The 18,014-nt window shown below is 28.5% G+C and overlaps 2 protein-coding genes across 2 annotated transcripts; both read right to left on the bottom strand.

The window, feature by feature from the left end:
* Nucleotides 1-785: 785 nt before the first annotated feature.
* Nucleotides 786-6,657, bottom strand: LOC137836366 (alpha-dioxygenase PIOX-like). Its single transcript, XM_068645095.1, has 10 exons — nucleotides 6,485-6,657; nucleotides 6,111-6,374; nucleotides 5,750-5,899; nucleotides 4,653-4,786; nucleotides 2,552-2,765; nucleotides 2,276-2,421; nucleotides 1,956-2,183; nucleotides 1,655-1,857; nucleotides 1,322-1,565; nucleotides 786-1,078 (listed from the first exon to the last, which is right to left on the bottom strand). The coding sequence occupies exons 1-10, from the start codon at nucleotides 6,608-6,610 to the stop codon at nucleotides 859-861; spliced, it is 1,929 nt and encodes a 642-aa protein (XP_068501196.1). The 5' UTR covers nucleotides 6,611-6,657; the 3' UTR covers nucleotides 786-858.
* A 3,552-nt stretch (nucleotides 6,658-10,209) lies between these two features.
* LOC137836801 (alpha-dioxygenase PIOX) lies at nucleotides 10,210-16,730 on the bottom strand. Its single transcript, XM_068645545.1, has 10 exons — nucleotides 16,447-16,730; nucleotides 15,723-15,986; nucleotides 15,468-15,617; nucleotides 14,912-15,045; nucleotides 13,634-13,847; nucleotides 13,401-13,546; nucleotides 12,365-12,592; nucleotides 11,529-11,731; nucleotides 11,209-11,452; nucleotides 10,210-10,581 (listed from the first exon to the last, which is right to left on the bottom strand). The coding sequence occupies exons 1-10, from the start codon at nucleotides 16,567-16,569 to the stop codon at nucleotides 10,356-10,358; spliced, it is 1,932 nt and encodes a 643-aa protein (XP_068501646.1). The 5' UTR covers nucleotides 16,570-16,730; the 3' UTR covers nucleotides 10,210-10,355.
* Nucleotides 16,731-18,014: the final 1,284 nt, after the last annotated feature.

Raw genomic sequence — 18,014 nt, 5'->3', positions numbered from 1 at the left:
CTTTCTCATATCTTTTGTCTTTTCATTTTTTTCATCTATGTTTTATTTTATAATATATTTGATTAATAAAAAAATATATTATTTTCAAATTTTACACAATATATATGCATAATATTAATATTTTTTTCTATAAATAGTGGATTAAATAAAAAAAAATATTGTCTGCTAATTAGATATCAATTTAAAAACTATTTATAAATAATAGAAACTAATTTAGAAACCAATAATTCTTTTAGTGTCTAAAATAGTCAATATAACAACTAATTCTTTTAGTTTCTATTTAATGATTTTCTTATAGTGCAAGATATGCATTTTGACCATGTAAATTAGGAATACTTAAACATGGTATTTGCATAGAACTTATACTTATACTTAATGTTATACTAATACCATAATTAACTATCATATCCGCGTTAATATAGATCTATCACACATCTATAAATAATGTCAAGTTAAAATAAATAATATTTAATAATATTTATTATGAGTAATCATCAAATATCAAGTACTAACTTTATCGATGACCTTGTGTAAAAATCTCCCATTTCTGATTGAAGACGGAGACATACCAGGAATCGACATCGAAAAATATTTACAACCATTGCAACGATACATTTTTAACGCATAAAAGAACACAATACCATTAATAAGATTTCTCAATTTATTTAATCGTCCATCAACGTCTTATTGTAACAGATAAAGAGAAGTAAAAGTAGTAGTAGATTTTAGTATCAATACACACTTAAATAGGTCAAATTACAGGAAACAAATAAGATAGAAAACACACAACAACTAATAAGAGACAACACACGACACACAAACACACAAATAATATGTTGAAAAGAAAGTATAAATGAACTAAATACGAAGGTAGAGGGGAATAAGATTCTCTGCATCTGGAAGTGATGACCAAACTGAAAAAGCACTTGAAGAATTTAACCACTTGTGTGTCATTTCAGGATAATGACGATCAATCACATCTTTTAAACTCTCAGTTCTTTTAATCCATTCGAACCCTTTAATGGTGTATACTTCCTTGTTAAATTTGCTTGTGAAAAACTTGTCAGCTTCTAATCTTCTGCAAATTCATGAAAGTTTTACATGCATTAATCATCATAATCTTGTTTTCCAAATTTTTTCATGAAAGTTCAAAGATTATCTATACTTTTAGCTGTGACAAAGCTAAGAAACAGTCACAAAACTGATATAATTGATAGAAGTACTAAGCTTAGACAAGTATTTATATATATATATATATAGACACATAGAGACACAACATAAACATGAATCAAATAGAAAAGAAGCTTTCAATTGCTTTTACCTTGTTGCCATGAGTAGGAATATTACAAAAGCTGTCTCACTGATTGCAAAACCCTTTATTTTTTTCTCTGCCATGAGGCCTACCAATAGATCAAGTTCTTCAACATCATCACCATATACCTCTTCCAGTACTTGAATTGCTTCTTTGTCATCTGTTAGATCTTCCCACTTGGAGATAGGTATCAGTAGCAACCCTCTCCTGAACTGGTTGTATCTAGGTATACCCCTCTCTCTATCTCTGTAAACTACATTATTTACATCACATTATAGGCTTAGTTCTTAGTCTCTTGCATAAAACTGAATAGAGTTTGGATAAAGTAAAAACTTATCATACTTTCAAGTGCAGCTAGGTCCACAAGATCAGGCCTTTCTGTGCCATCTAAGTTCTGTGATATAAGGTCTCTAAGCCACACTGGATAGTTCCAAAGCACTAGTGCCCCACATGCTTGATGACCCATTGACACAAGTTGTCTCGCAACTCCTACTTCTGCTAACATTTTTTCTCCTTGTAGCCCAACCAAATTTTTCATAGGAATCCTGTGGTGACAAATCAGAGATTTTTCTTTTCAGCATTCAGGAGAAAAATGATATTTTTTCACTAGTATTGCATGTATGAATTAAACTTATCATCATACTCTTTGATTACTGGTAGAGATTTGTCAGGTCCAGGAGTTGCAGATATATCTCTGAGTTGCAGGTTATCAGGTAAAAGTGAATGCATTCTATAAACACACACAAATTCCTCTGTTAGAGAGTATGGAACACCATGATTTTGTGGTTTTTTAAGACCCACTAATCCTCCCAAGATGGATCCACCAACATGTCCAAATGCATCCTTAAATTTCTTCCCCAAGAATCCATACCTGAAAAGAAAAAATCAAATAACCAAACTACATGTGTGCATAACTAGATTTGCACAATCAAGCATTTCAAAACAAAAAAGGATAAGTCTTACCAGTTGACACGCATTCCTGCAAGTAAAGTGTCAGTTTTAAGAAGCTCCACAGTCCAATCAATGGTGTGAATCTTTGCAATCACTGCTGAGGTCACCAATCTTGCATGATTATAGAGTTCTTCATCTTCTAATTCTGGATAATGAATCTGTAGGAATATATTGTTATTATTTTGGAATAATGGTGTTAAATTGAGTTGAATTATTTAAAATTTGTCAATATTTCAATTTTGGATGATTTTTCTTATGTTCCAGTTTTTGAAATTGTTACTATTATACCTTGAGAGTATCACAGACTGCATTATGTTCTTGAACAAAAAGTGCCTGCAAGGTTGAAACACCAGCCCAACTATTGCGAACATCACCTGAGATTGCAGTTCCATTTTCATTGTGAAGAAGATGACCATCCTTTGATATCTTTATCTTTCCATCTTTGAAAGTTCTCACTTTCATTGAAACTTCTCTGTTGCTTCCATACAAGACGCTTCCATCCCTTTTGTAACCAAATCCATGCAGGTTATATAGATATAATGCTCCTATTTAGATCTAAAAGCATAACTACTAGGTGGCAATTCGGATTCACCCGTCCCCAATAGGTCTAATTTGTACTTGGTCCGCAAAAAGTGGGTCAGGTTAGCCCGTCCCGCATAGAATTTGTGGGTTGATTTTTCTAACCCGTCGGCATAAGGGTTGGTTCACGGATCAGTTCGCATAAGAAATATTTATTAAAAAATTATTTTCTAAATAAAAAATTTGAATTTTTTTTTATTTAGATACATTAGATAAATGGTTTTATAATATTATTTTTATGAAATATGCGTAGTAAGTTGTTATTAAAAATTTTGGAATGTAAAATACGAGACTATATGAAGAAAATATGGGGATGTAGAAAAAAAATTATACATTTTAAAGTTATGCGGACCAACCAGCCCATCCCGCACTAGACCTGTGCGGACTGCGAGTTATGCAAGACGAGCCTAAACGGGCCAACGGATTGAAATAATCAACTTGTTCCGCATTTTATTCAACAGACCACGGGTCAGCCCGCACGACCCGCCCCACTTTGTCACCCCTAATAACTATAGTCATTTTTTTTCATTATATTTATAAAATGTTTCTTCTCTATCAGCATAAAAATATTTTCTTTATTTTTTAAAATACTAGATTATTAATCATCATTTTTTTAAGTTTATGATATCATATTAATTATTATTTTATCTATTATATACTCTATTTTTTTACCAAGTAATAGACACAAGATTTTAGTAAAATTAAAAGTATTAGTAGATTTTTTTAGTTTTAATATTAACATCTTAAAAAGATAATTAAAAAGTAGTGTCTCAATGAGACATTTTCAAGAAAAAGCACTTTCAACTACCCATAATTAATGTGATATGTGCCCCACAAAAAAATGTACCCATTATAAATCGGATGTGTCCAAAAAAAAAATTTGTACAAACCATTATTAACCTATACCCCCACAAAATTAAAAATTGTACTAACCATTATAAACGTGACATCTAATTTAAGTACTTTTGTGTACCAACAAAAAGTTATTGAATGGTTATGAACCATCATATATCTTACCAACTTTCCAACTATTTGATTTTTCTTATGAGATAATAAGAGTTCAATTATTGATTTTGTTTCAAATTTTCGAATTTTGCTATGTGTATTTTACTAATATTTTAATCCTATGCACAATTACAAAATCTTATATTTATACATAATATGTATGAGTTGAATTTATACACTACAAAGAAAATCATGAAATAGAAACTAATTTGAGAGATAAAAAATAATTAGTTGTTATAATGATTAAATTAGAAACCATCTTAAAAACTAAAAAAAAAATTGATTTTTAAATTAGTTTCTATTATTATTAAATAATTTCTAAATTGATATCTAATTAGCTAGGTTTTAACTACCAATTATTTAGATTCTAAATTTGGTAGAAAAACTTTGGTTACTAATTTAAAAACCATTTAACAATCATAGAAACTAATTTAAAAATTAATTTTTTTTAGTCTCTAAAATAATTTCTAATTTAGTCACCGTAACAATTAATTTTTTTTGTCTATAAAATTAGTTTTTATTTCATGATTTTCTTGTAGTGAGTTAATATAGAATAGAAAAAAGATATAATTAGACAAAATTTCACTATAATTGGTTACTCTTTTTTTCCTAAACTAAGTATTATATAGTTAATTTTTTTAATTTAAACCTAAACCTTAAATGTTATATTACAACTATATAAGAAGTTATTATGGTTTATAGTCTCTTTATTACTCTCCATGTTACTTTGTTCGGTAGGTATATTAAACAAATAGAAAAATGTTACCACTAATAATAACTTTTGGAAGTGTGATAAAAATCTTACCACCAAGGTGTTCGAATATTTTTTGTTCCAGATTTGATCTCAGAGAATTCAGTGGGAAATTCCTTAGTCTTGAAGAACTTGAAAGATTTGAGAGGGCATTGGCTTGCAACTTCTCTTGGTGCAGTGAGTTCAATCTATATATATATGTATCACAATTCCATCAACAAATTAGATATCTTCTTCATTATCTCAATAAAAAGGCATCATTATGTGCAATTAACATGTAAGTACATATTTTTAATACATCTGTTTGAGTAGGTTTCATTACTATTCCTTGAAAACTATGGTTTCATCTCATTAAAAATAATTAATTATTATATTAACTAAATTAGATATTATTTTAGAATTTAAAAGTATTATTAATTTCTATATTATTTTCTGTTATTGATAAATAATTTTTAAATTGGTATCTAATTAGCTTTCAAAGTTCTAACAACCAATTATTTAGATTTTAAATTTGGTAGCAAAAATCTTGATAGCTAATTAGATACCAATTTTAAAACTATTTATCAATAATAAAAACTAATTTAAACAATAATAATTTTGTTAGTCTTTAAAATAGTATATAATTTAGTTAATATAACACTACAAGAAAATCATGAAATAAAAATCAATTTTAGAGACAAAAAATAATTAGTTGTTATAGTGACTAAATTAGAGACCATTTTAGAGACTAAATAAATTTTTGGTTTCTGAATTAGTTTCTATTATTGTTAAGTGGTTTCTAAATTGGTATTTATCTAACCACTAAAGTTTTTGCTACCAAATTTAGAATCTTTGGTAGTTAAAACCTTGGTAGCTAATTAAATACCAATTTAGAAACTATTTCACAATAATATAAACTAATTTAGAAACCAATTTTTGTTAGTTTCTAAAATAGTCTCTAATTTAGTTACTATTATGACTAATTATTTTGGTCTCTAAATATTGATTTCTATTTGATGATTTTCTTATAGTGTAACAACTAATTATTTTTTGTCTCTAAATTGATTTTTATTTAAAGATTTATATATATACCTATATATTTGCAAATATTTTTTTGAATAGTAATTTTGAAATGAGTTTTGGAAATTGATTACTGGTCATATAATTAGGACCTGTTTGGTATCCTCAAGATGATCGATCCAATCATGAATCATAAACTGAATCCAAGAAGCTGCTATCACATTGAATTGCTTTCCTGTGTCCTTGTATGTCCTTCTGGCTAGTAGTTTAGTGGCTACCACCATTGGATCAGGCTTCAATACCTGCACACACAAAACTATGCCTTCAAAACTCACCACCATGAGAACAACAAAATTATATAACAACAAATCAACAAACTATAATACTATAATTCTCATAAACTGAGACCTATGAAATTAACTAACTACAACCATTTTTTTCTTTCTTGTGATTTATCTTGTTCATTATACATACTCATTGGCTTAATCATGTATTATAGGCTGAGATATGAACCTTATTTTTGTGATCCAGAGGGAGCATATTTCTGCCAATAAAAGTGCCTTGACTACCAGCAACTTCATTGGAAGGGTCATTATATTTTCCATCATCTGTTCTGAATGGAAGATCAGAAGGGTTCCCAACCCGTTCTGGTGTTGTTGTTCCAACGTTGAAGAGGTTGTACTCTTGGTGAAGGTGGCGTCTAATAGCCAGATACAATAGCCCTAAGAATACAGGTAGACGGTGCCATATCCCTAGCTTGTCAATGGAATGAACAATCTGCATAAACCATGCAAGAAAAAGAAGGAAGAATAAAAGATAAGAACTGCATAATGATGATGATGATATAACATATTATATAGTAACATTTGATGGAGAGGGGATTGTACTATGAAGAGAAAAGAGTTTAGTATGGTCATCCTAGCCACTGCTTCATGGAAGTCTTGGTGGATGAGTTTGTGCAGAAGTGTTGCAGAAAGAGCTCTAATGGGATCCGTTACCATAGACCACATCATGAATGCTCTTGATATGACACAACAATGATAGAGATTTGATGAAATGTAAGAGTGTATCATTGCTTAAGGTTCCTTCTCTATTTATAGCTGCCAGAAAGTTGTACCTGTATGTTTTCACATCTTATATAAAACAAGAATTTGGATAAATTTGTATATGTGACTGTGAGTAACATAGTCTTGATATTTGTCTTTTACTCTCATGAATGTAATTTATCTAATGAGTACTTTTGATACGTCTTTTTCAATTGCAAATCAAAGAATGATTTATATGAAATATTTAAAAATTGAGTAATAATAATAATTGAAAAATATTATTATTATTATTATTTTTATAAAAGCTTTCTTGTTAGACGTCATTATCTAACTTGACATTTCAAGTAACAACATATCATCTTTCATCACATGAAAAAAGTATTATTAAAAAAAAATATATAAAAAAGATATGGAAGGACTAGACTAAAACTATATGTTAACAAAAAAGATACATAGGTAAATATATCTATTCATAAAAAATTATAAGAACAAATTAGATGAAATGAAGCTTTAGACGAACTTCTCATTAAACAAATTAAATCTTTAATTAACAAAATAGCCTAGAAATATCAAATCGTATCCTAAAATCTAGCATAATTCCTCATACACCAACCATAAGTTAGGCTTAAAGTTCACTTTGTAATATGGTATCAGAGTCATTTAAAGCTTATCCTAGAGAGTGTTTGTTGGATTTATCGTGTCACCCGCTATCATGTCGTTATCGGACCACCAATAATATGTTGTCTTACGCACGAACTGTCAATCTCGACGTGAGGGGATGTGTTGGAGATCACACATCGACTAGAGATGAGAATATTTCATTGTATATAAGTGGGTGCAAATCTCACCCAATGAGCCGGTTTTATAAGATTGTTCGTAATAAAAAGTTATCACAATAAACTTAATCAATTTAAAAAAAATTATCATAACTTTTAATAAATAAAAAAAATCATCTTTATGTGGAAAAAAAATCAGTCTCATTTTAGGAAGAACATGGTTGAGTGTTTGTTGGAGTGATGAGAATGAAGGAAGTGCCTTGTCTCGAACCTGAGACCAAACGGTTTGCAGCAAACCATCAGATAATTTTTATATAAAAAATAAAAAAATTGATTTTCCTAAAGTATGAAATATGAAGAATCAGACTTAGGGATGACAAAGCGGGGCGGACTGTGCGAGCCAGTCCGCGGTCCGCTGCTAAAAAACGTGGGGCGGACTGACCTTTTCAACCCGCTAATCTGCATTAGTCCGCCCTGTATTAGTTCGCAACTCGTGCGGGCCAGCAACGGGGCGGGGCGGGCTGGTCCGCTAACCTGCAAGGCAAGACAATTAGGTTTTCACAAAATTTCAAAGAAAGAAACACAACACAATCGCGTCAATAATGTTTATGTTTAATGTTTTTTAATTAATGTTTATGTTTAATGTTTTGGAATTATGTATTTTTAATGTTTTGGAAGTGGAAGAATAGTGATATTTAATATTTATCTTAATGTTTAATGTTTTGATATTTAATTATGTTTGAAAAGAAAGAAAATGAATTTAGGTTTGATAGTAACAAATATATAGATTTAATTTGAAAAGTTTTTAAGAACAAAATGTAAAAAAGAATATATTTAATTTAAAAAAAAAAGAACACGGACTGGCCCACAAACTCGCAGACCAGCTCTTATGCGGGACGGGTTGAAAATTCTAATTCACAATAACTTTGCGGGACGGGTCAACCCAACCCGCATTTTTACAAGTTAAGCGTAGGGCGGACCAATGCGGGACAGGCTAGCCCGCTTTGCCGCCCTAATCAGAGTGAATCCCATTTTTTTAGTGAAAAAGTTTGTTTACCCAAAAACACAAGTACCAAAGTGAAGATAATTTTGGGGTGTGGACCCTGCCCAATAATAGTAGTTTAATTGTTAAAATAAATCAATAATAGAACATTATTATCTTATATATATGTGAAACATGTTACATCCTACTTCTCTTTTTCTCATGTCTCCATCGGAGTAAAAAATATATGTAAGAAACAATTTTCCGATTCCCTACGTTAGAATACCGTAGTTTAAGTATTTAAAATTATTAAAACGTAAATTTTACTATTGTCATTTAATCTATTTGGTTAGATATGTTTGGATGAATTTTGATTAACACGATTTTTTAATTAATCATAATTTAATATAATAGTATGGATTAATAAGCGTATTTTAGTAGATTAATTGTTTTTTATTTATTTCTTGTTTTAGTTTCTCGATATTCGTTTAGTACGATTTTTTTAGATTATTTGGATTTGTTATTTTTAGTGTGATTTATCGAGATGGTGTTGATAAAAAATAATTTCGATTAAGTTGGTGGTATGAAGATATTAGTGGATTCGGTCATGTACATTACAAAATCATTATATTCACTAAAAACTCATTAAATAAAAATTATTTTTTTAAAATATAATTAATCATAATATTAATTAAATTAGATACTAAGTTATAAATTAAATAAGTTATTAATATATAAATTAATTTTTATTATGAATAAATAATTTTTAAATTAATATTTAATTAGTAATTAAAACTTTAATTATTAATTAAATATAAATTTAAAAATTATTTATAAAATTACTTTAAATATCAATAATTTTTTAATCTCTAAAATAATATCTAGTTTAGTTAATATAGTCACCAATTATTTTTTGTTTTTAAAATTAATTTTTATTTAATAATTTTTTTAGTGACTTTTTAGTAATATTATTTTGAAAGAAAATAATAATAATGATAATAAGAATAATAAGTATTATTTTTTTAAAGGAAGAATAGGTAATAATAATAATAAGTATTAATATTTAAAGGAAAATTAATGATAATAATAATAATAATAAGTATTAATTTTTTAAGTAAAGATTTATGAAAATAATAATAATGATAGTAATAAAGTATTAATTTCAAAAAAATAAAATACATAAGTATATATATATATATAAATTACGATAAGTTATATACTTATGTTATATATATATATATAATTTAATTAACTATTTTATTATTTTTAAAAATGGGGGATAGTCGAGAATGTGCTCACAATAAAATTAATTGTTTCTAAATGAATTAAATTGAAGTCGGGTATTGATCTAACTGGGCTCAGGTGTTTTCAGGAGTACTGGGCTGTCCATCAACTATGGTTAGGCAATTTCTTCGTCACCTCCATAGTTTTTTTCCTGCACCTTCATATATTTTTCAATTACAAAATTACTCTTGAGTAAATAAAAAGTGTGAAATTTGTTTTTTTTTTCAAATGGTATAATCCGTATAACTTAAAACTCTAGAATTCAAAATACAAAGTTGTATTATGAATTTTAGAGCTTGGAATATATTTTTTTGGTTTTAAAAATTCATTTCAAATTCTAGAATTTGGAATTGTATTTCAAATTTTATAGCTTGATATTGCATATCATATTTAATGATAGGTAAAGTGCAATTTAAAATGATGTTTTTCATTAACAATATTATTGAAAGTAATAACAAGTAAAATAAATAATTAGGTACAATTCTTTTTCCTTGAATACTTCAAGATGTAAACAAACTATAATATTTTCTCCTAAACTCAAATGCATTGAAATAATACTGAATATATATAGGACGAAATTTAGTGTTATACAAAATACAAATATACACATTAATTCAAATTTAACAAAAAGATAAATCTAAATAAAAACACATAAAAATATTCAAATTGATTAATGAGGAACACGAAGGTAGAGAGGAACAGGATTGTGTGAGTTTGGAAGTGAATCCCAAACTGAGAAAGCACTAGAAGAGTTTAACCACTTATGTGTCATTTTAGGATAGTGACGATCAATCACATCTTTCAAACTCTCAGTTGTGTTCACCCATTCAAGTCCCTTCTTAGTGTATGTTTCTTCATTATAGTTACTTGTGAAGAACCTATCAGCTTCAAGCCTCCTGCAAAATATCACATTCATTATTAAAATCTTAAGAGCTAATATACATGTTTTTCTTGAAGAAACATTTTATAGCATATATTAGTATTTTCTTTAGCAACTTTTTTTTATCAACAATAAAAATAAATAAATAAAAATAACCAATTCAGGGGTGGTCAAACCCTTATAAAATACCTGACACCAATCTTCTATTAGAATGCCTACCAAATTAGCAAAGGGATAACCATACCAACATTAACCAAAATCAACCTCATACATTTTGTTAACACCCTATTTTTTGTTTTTTTTATTAGCTTTAAAAAGAGGTGTAAAACTTGGACTTCCTAGAAAGTCACCCATCCTAATATTACTTTCCCCTAAATACACTTAACTACAAAATTCTAATAGAATCCGATGCATTAGTGCAGATATGATCGCAAATATTAAGCACCATGTTAATATCCCTAAATAGTATAAACTAAAACTTATCACATTTTCATACTCCTTTTACTCACAATCTAACTATTAACCACAATTCCTAACAAATCTTACAAATATAGAATTTGTACAATTGTTGGAAGCATTAAGTTGAAGCAAGTATACATGAAAATAGATTAAAAGGGTTGCTTTTAATTTTCATTCCTTTTACCTGCTTGCCATTAGGAGGAATATTACAAAAGCTGTCTCACTGATTGCAAAACCCTTGATTTTCTTCTCTGCCATGAGACCTACCAGCAGATCAAGTTCTTCAACATCATCTCCATATACCTCTTCCAATACTTCAATTGCTTCCTTGTCATCTGTTAGATCTTCCCACTTTGAGATAGGTATCAACAGCAATGCCTTCCTAAATTGGTTGTATCTAGCCACATTCCTTTCCCTATCCCTGTAAACTGCATCATAATTGTAGGGTTAGTTCTTGGCCCTTCTTAATAAGCAGATCTTAAGATTAAAACTTGTATATCTTACTTTCAAGTGCAGCCAAGTCCACATGTTCAGACCTTTCTGTGCCATCCATGTTTTGAGGTACAAGGTCTCTAAGCCACTCTGGATAATTCCAAAGCTCCAATGCCCCACAAGCTTGGTGACCCATTGACACAAGTTGTCTTGCAACTCCTATGTCTGTTAATGTTTTCTCTCCAGGTAGTCCAATCAAGTTTTTCATAGGAATTCTACAATAAATGAAGAAATTTTTGTATTAGTCTTTGATTATTATAGCCCTTCTCAATCAGCAAACAAATTTGTTGTAAGAAATAATAAAATGCTTAATGAGATAATTTTTTTTTTCTTTCTTACTGTGATTGAAGGAGATAGATAACCATAATGTTTACTCTTTCTTCAAACATTTATTAATTAGATTAAAATAAATAAAGAGCATTTGGGGAAAGGTTTTTCCTAAACATTTAAGTTATTTTTTTTTTGTTTAAAAATTATGGACAATAACTGAAATTTTGTAAAAGAATCGTTTCCTAAAACAAAAATAAGCTACTTTTATGAATCTGAAAAACAAATTATGCTATTTTTAAACAAATTTTTCCTTGTACATATACTTTTTTTCATGTAAAAGTCTTTATTTCATATCCGAATGAAATTAATTATCTAAAAACTGATTATAATTTATATATATATATATGATTGAAATAATCTAATAGCTATTCCAAACAAAGAGAAATATATTAATTTAAAAAGAATTAAGAAGAATTGTGAAAATTCAATATCAATTTAAGGGGTGCAAATTAGTTTAAGAATTCTTATAATATATGGAGGAAAAAAAAGGGTTTGGAGAAGATTTGATATTATCTTACTCTTTGATTACTGGTGGAGATTTGTTTGGGCCAGGAGTGGCAGATATGTCTCTGAGTTGTAGGTTATCAGGTAGGAGTGAGTGCATTCTATAAACACTCACAAATTCCTCTGTTAAAGAGTATGTCACACCATGATTTTCTGTCTTCTTCATACCCACGAATCCTCCCAAAATGGATCCACCAACATGTCCAAATGTATCCTTAAATTTCTTCCCCAGCAACCCATACCTGCAAAATACACAATACATTATTATCATATGCATAGGTTGTGTAAAACCTTGGAAAGTTTGAAAGGAGTAGGAATTTGTTCTGTCTTGTTTTTTTTTTTTTCTTCACTAGGAATATCTCAACCTTTATATATAAGAAACAACAAAATTCCAGTGCACTTAAAACACACATGAAAAATAATTTTTCACAATTTGTTACCCAAAATAATCATATATAAATCAATTGGAATTACACATGTTTTTGTTGGATAATATACATCTGTTATGGTTTTTTTTATCAAGTAAAAAATAAATAAACATGGACCACTTTAGGATGGTCAAGACATCTGGTATAGTGATTCGGTAGGTATGTGTTAAAGAGTATATTAACAACCTTACCTCTTTTGTATAAAGGTTGGAGTACCCTCAAGTACTCTATGTTTATTTAATTTATTTTTTATCGATAAAAAAAATTACCAGATGCATATTTTGTAGGATTTATACAAGAATGTCAATTTTCTTATATGATTTTTTCAAAAAGAATCATATGAATTTTCTAATATTTTGTATACGAAGCATCCTTCAAATACTCTAATATATATTTATTTATTATTTTTGTGGATAAAAATATTATTATTAAATTATAAAAAGTATTATGAAGAAGGTGCAATTCATAAGATTATTATTTTAATTTAATAAATAATATATGCTAAAGCTTATTATTACCATTTATACTATTCCAATAAAGTATTATTTCAACAGATACTTTTTTTTTAAATGTTAAAATTATTTGTAATGGTTAATGTAACTGTGTGAGAATTGTGTCTTACCAGTTGGCACGCATGCCTGCAAGAAGAGTGTCAGTTTTAAGAAGCTCCACAGTCCAATCAATGGTGTGAACCTTTGCAATCACAGCTGAAGTCACCAATCTTGCATGGCGATAAAGTTCTTCATCATTCAAATGAGGGTAATTTTTCTGAGAGAGAAAAATAAAATGGAAATGTTAGTATTTTCTTTTCATTGGTTAGTTTTTCCATGATGAAGAGTTCATCACTAATTATACCTTGAGAGAATCGCAAACTGCATTGTGTTCTTGAATGAAAAGGGACTGTAAAGTTGAAACACCAGCCCAACTGTTGCGGATGTCACCTGCAATTGCTGTTCCGTTTTCATTATGCAGAAGGTTTCCATCTTTTGATATCTTTACCTTTCCATCTTTGAAAGTTCTCACTTTCTGTAAAACTTCTCCATTGCTTCCATATACAGCACTTGCATCCCTATTCACCAACCAAATCCATGCAAGTTAAAGACCTTGTCAGAGACTACAATAAGTTTTATATCTGCAAGTTTTAACTTTTACACTATTTTAAATTCAAAGTTATTGTGAGCCAAAAATTGAGTTTTATGATCAGCAGAATGAATAAAAACGTTAATTAAATATATGGGGTTATATGCGGGGAAATAGCTGGTAGTTGAGCTGTGAAAACATAAAATAAGAAGATTTTTAAATGGGGTTATATGCGGGAAATAGCTGGTAGTTGAGCTGTGAAAACATAAAATAAGAAGATTTTTAAAAGCGGAAGGATAGACCATATTGATCTAATTTTTGTATTCTGATTTGTGTATGAATTTTTTAAAATTGATTCTAGATGACTTTATATAAGGATCGAGATATTCCTAAAATATCTCAATTTAATTAATTTATTTATTTATTATGATAAAAAGATATGAAATAAAAAAGAAGTCAACATTAGTTTAGTAAGTTAATTATATTGCAAACTAACATCTGTATTTATTAGTAGTTAGTTGTTGGATTTGGTTAGGCTTATTTTATATAATATTTGATTAGGTCAAAAATAACTCTCGTTACATCATTAACAAGAACGTATTGTATATTTATACTGATAGTTTTGTTTTCATTAGACAGATTTGATCTGATTAAGACAAGTTTAACAACTAAACATTAATATAGCTTTGTAGCGTAGCACCAACTATCTCTAACCAAATCACATCACTTTCCACGACCCTTTTGCAGACCCTTTGAAGCCTTCAAAGTGTTATTAATATTTATTACTTATTTTGCTACAAATACCTATTAAGGTGCCCCACGCATTATTTTATACACGGGAACATTATACATGCATGCGTGCATGCACCAAAAGACAAACGTTACACAAGTTGCATTCTTTTAGTTTAAATTCTACTTTTTTTCATCTAAGTTATCTTTTTTTCTTCTTTGAAATTATGAGTTTCTATCAATATCATTTCTTAGCAGGAATGAAAATCATGTCAACATTGACTTTTAACTTTTGGCTGAGATAAAGTGTGGTAGAAATCTTACCACCAAGGTGTTCGAATGTTTGATGATCCGGATTTGATCTCGTAGAATCCAGTGGGAAATTCCTTAGTCTTGAAGAACTTGAAAGATTTGAGAGGGCATTGGCTTGCAACTTCTCTTGGTGCAGTGAGTTCAATCTATATATATATGTATCACAATTCCATCGACAAATTAGACATCTTCATTATCTCAGTAAAAAGGCATCATTATGCACAGTTAACATGTAAATACATATGTTTCACTAGGTTTGATATGTACAAAGTTGAAAGAAAAAGAGAAAATATACGGAATATATAATATTAAGAAGTTCGACTTTACGTCTAACTCATCCTTATAAAATCAACTTATGAGGTGAAGTTTGCATCCAGTTATGTACTATGAAATTATCTACACACCCCTTCAAGCCGAGGTGATAGTTCATGCGTGAGACAATATATATTTATAGGTGTTCTGAGATCCGATAATAAATCAGTTCTATGAAGTTGAGTTAGGCATACTTTGTTTTAGTACTAATTTTGAAATGAGTTTTAGAAATTGATTACTGTCATATAATTAGGACCTGTTTGGTATCCTCAAGATGATCGATCCAATCGTGAATCATAAACTGAATCCAAGAAGCTGCTATCACATTGAATTGCTTCCCTGTGTCCTTGTATGTTCTCCTGGCTAGTAGTTTAGTGGCTACCACCATTGGATCAGGCTTCAACACCTGCACACACAAAACTATGCCTTCAAAACTCACCACCATGAAACTATATAATAAGAACAAATCAACAAAGTAGCTTTATATATATATATATGATTGATTGTGGACCTTTTTCTTCTGATCAACAGGGAGCATATTTCTGCCAAAGAAAGTGCCTTGGCTGCCAGCAACTTCATTGAAAGGATCATTATATTTTCCATCAGCTGTTCTGTATGGAAAATCAGAAGGGTTGAACCTAATTCCTACTGGTGTTGTTCCAACGTTGAAGAGATTGTACTCTTGGTGAAGGTGGCGTCTAATAGCCAGATACAATAGCCCTAAGAATACAGGTAGACGTGGCCATATCCCCACCTTGTCAATGGAATGAACAATCTGCATAAACCATTTAAAAAGAGAAAACAAACTCATTTCATCATCATCACAACTTAAAACTTTTGATAAAATTTTATTACCAAGCATAGAAGAAATATCCATATGTAATATTTACTTACATACGAATTTCTATCCGTATGTAATATGATATGTAATTTTAGATTTTCTTGTAATGAATAAAAGTTATAATAAATATGACCCGCTTTAGAGGTGATATAACTCTCTTACAAAGAAAAAAAAAACATACACATCAAGAAAACTTCAACTGTTTATCTATCTTTCACAATTAGCTAAAAAATGACTTAAAATTTGAAAACCAACCCCACTACCTTATAAACAACTATTAATTGAGTATATACATATCAGGATTCTAAGAAAAACTCGGATAAATGTTTTAAGAATCACTGAAGTAACAACTATATGTTATGATGATAAGATGTAGAGGGAATTAGTTGCATACAATGAAGAGAAAAGCATCTATTATGGTCATTTTGGCCACTGCTTCATGGAAGTCTTTGTGGATGAGATGGTGAAGAACATTTCCAAAAAGTGTTCTGATGGGATCCGTTATCAAAGACCACATGGTTTCTAGGTGATACAAAACAAGGATAAAATAAGTTTGATGTATGATTTGTAAATATGAATGTGTTTGGTTTTCTAAGGTTTCATTTGTATTTATATAGGCTCTTGCCTCAGAAATTTTGATTCCAATTTTCCATCATAACTCACCATATATATTCAAACGCTAATTAGTCATCGAAAACCAACTATTTGATTGTCTTTTGTGGAAAACGTTACAAAATGTTATACCATCTCTTACGTTTCCTTCTCGTTTTCATTATTCATCACGTTTTTAATATTCTTTTTTCTCTCTTTTATGGTGAAATGAACATAATTTTTAAAAAATTGTCAAATGAAAAAACTAATCCTTGCATTATTGCCATTTTCATTTATTCTTTTTACGAAAAATAATACTCTATCTTTTTTACGAAAAAAAAAATAAGTCTTTGACAAAGTCACAAGATATTATATTTGGTCATATATATTTGTTGCCACCTTTTAGGTGACTTTTCATTTTAATGAGTGCATAGTAAAATTCTAACTTTTTGGTCTTTATATATATATATATATATATATATATATATATGTATATATATATATGTATATATGTATATATATATACGTATATATATATATATGTATATGTATATATATATGTGTATATGTATATATATATGTATATATATGTATATGTATATATATATATGTGTATATGTATATATATATGTGTATATATATATATATATATACCTACATGATAAAGAAAACTTACGGGAATAATTTGAATAAACGATAGGAATTAATTGATAAAAAAATCTCAAGTAGAAATTAAATAATGAATAAAATGCATTTTCTTTATAAAAAGTAAAACAAATGAAAAAGATATGAACTAAATTTATAATTTGGTCTTTTGAAACCACACGTATAATAAGAGTAGTTGGCAATAATTTATCCATTAATTTATGGGAAACTAGTATAATTAATTGTACGCCATTTTCTAGGGGTAATTAATAATGTTAAGTTTATAATTTAATCTTAAACAAACAAACAAAAAACAACAAGATAATATGATTAGTGGGGAATTGTTTATTCATTGCTTAGAACAACAATCAGAATTGTATTAGCAATAATGATTGTTTAATGGAATTTTTATCAATTACTTTCATTTGAGGTTGTGGTGCATTGAATTTCGTATAAACATTAACCCAAACAGACTATTATTAATCCTTGTTTAACCGTTGATATCTTTTGTGCTCCATAATTTAAGAATTTATATATTTTTACTTTGAAAAGTTATATATATTTTTACTTTTAATAACTTTTTTTACATTAAAAAAAAATATATTTTTTAAGAATATCTTAATCATATTACAAAGAAACAAAATAATCCTAATAAAAATAGAATACGATCAAAATTTATATATATATATATATATATAAATCAAAATCAAAATCTGATATTTTAAT

This window comes from Phaseolus vulgaris, chromosome 4 (genome assembly GCF_000499845.2).
Source record: "Phaseolus vulgaris cultivar G19833 chromosome 4, P. vulgaris v2.0, whole genome shotgun sequence".
Taxonomy (NCBI): Eukaryota; Viridiplantae; Streptophyta; class Magnoliopsida; order Fabales; family Fabaceae; genus Phaseolus; species Phaseolus vulgaris.
Note: the sequence above shows the minus strand (reverse complement) of the source record. Positions and strands in the feature narration are given on the sequence as shown.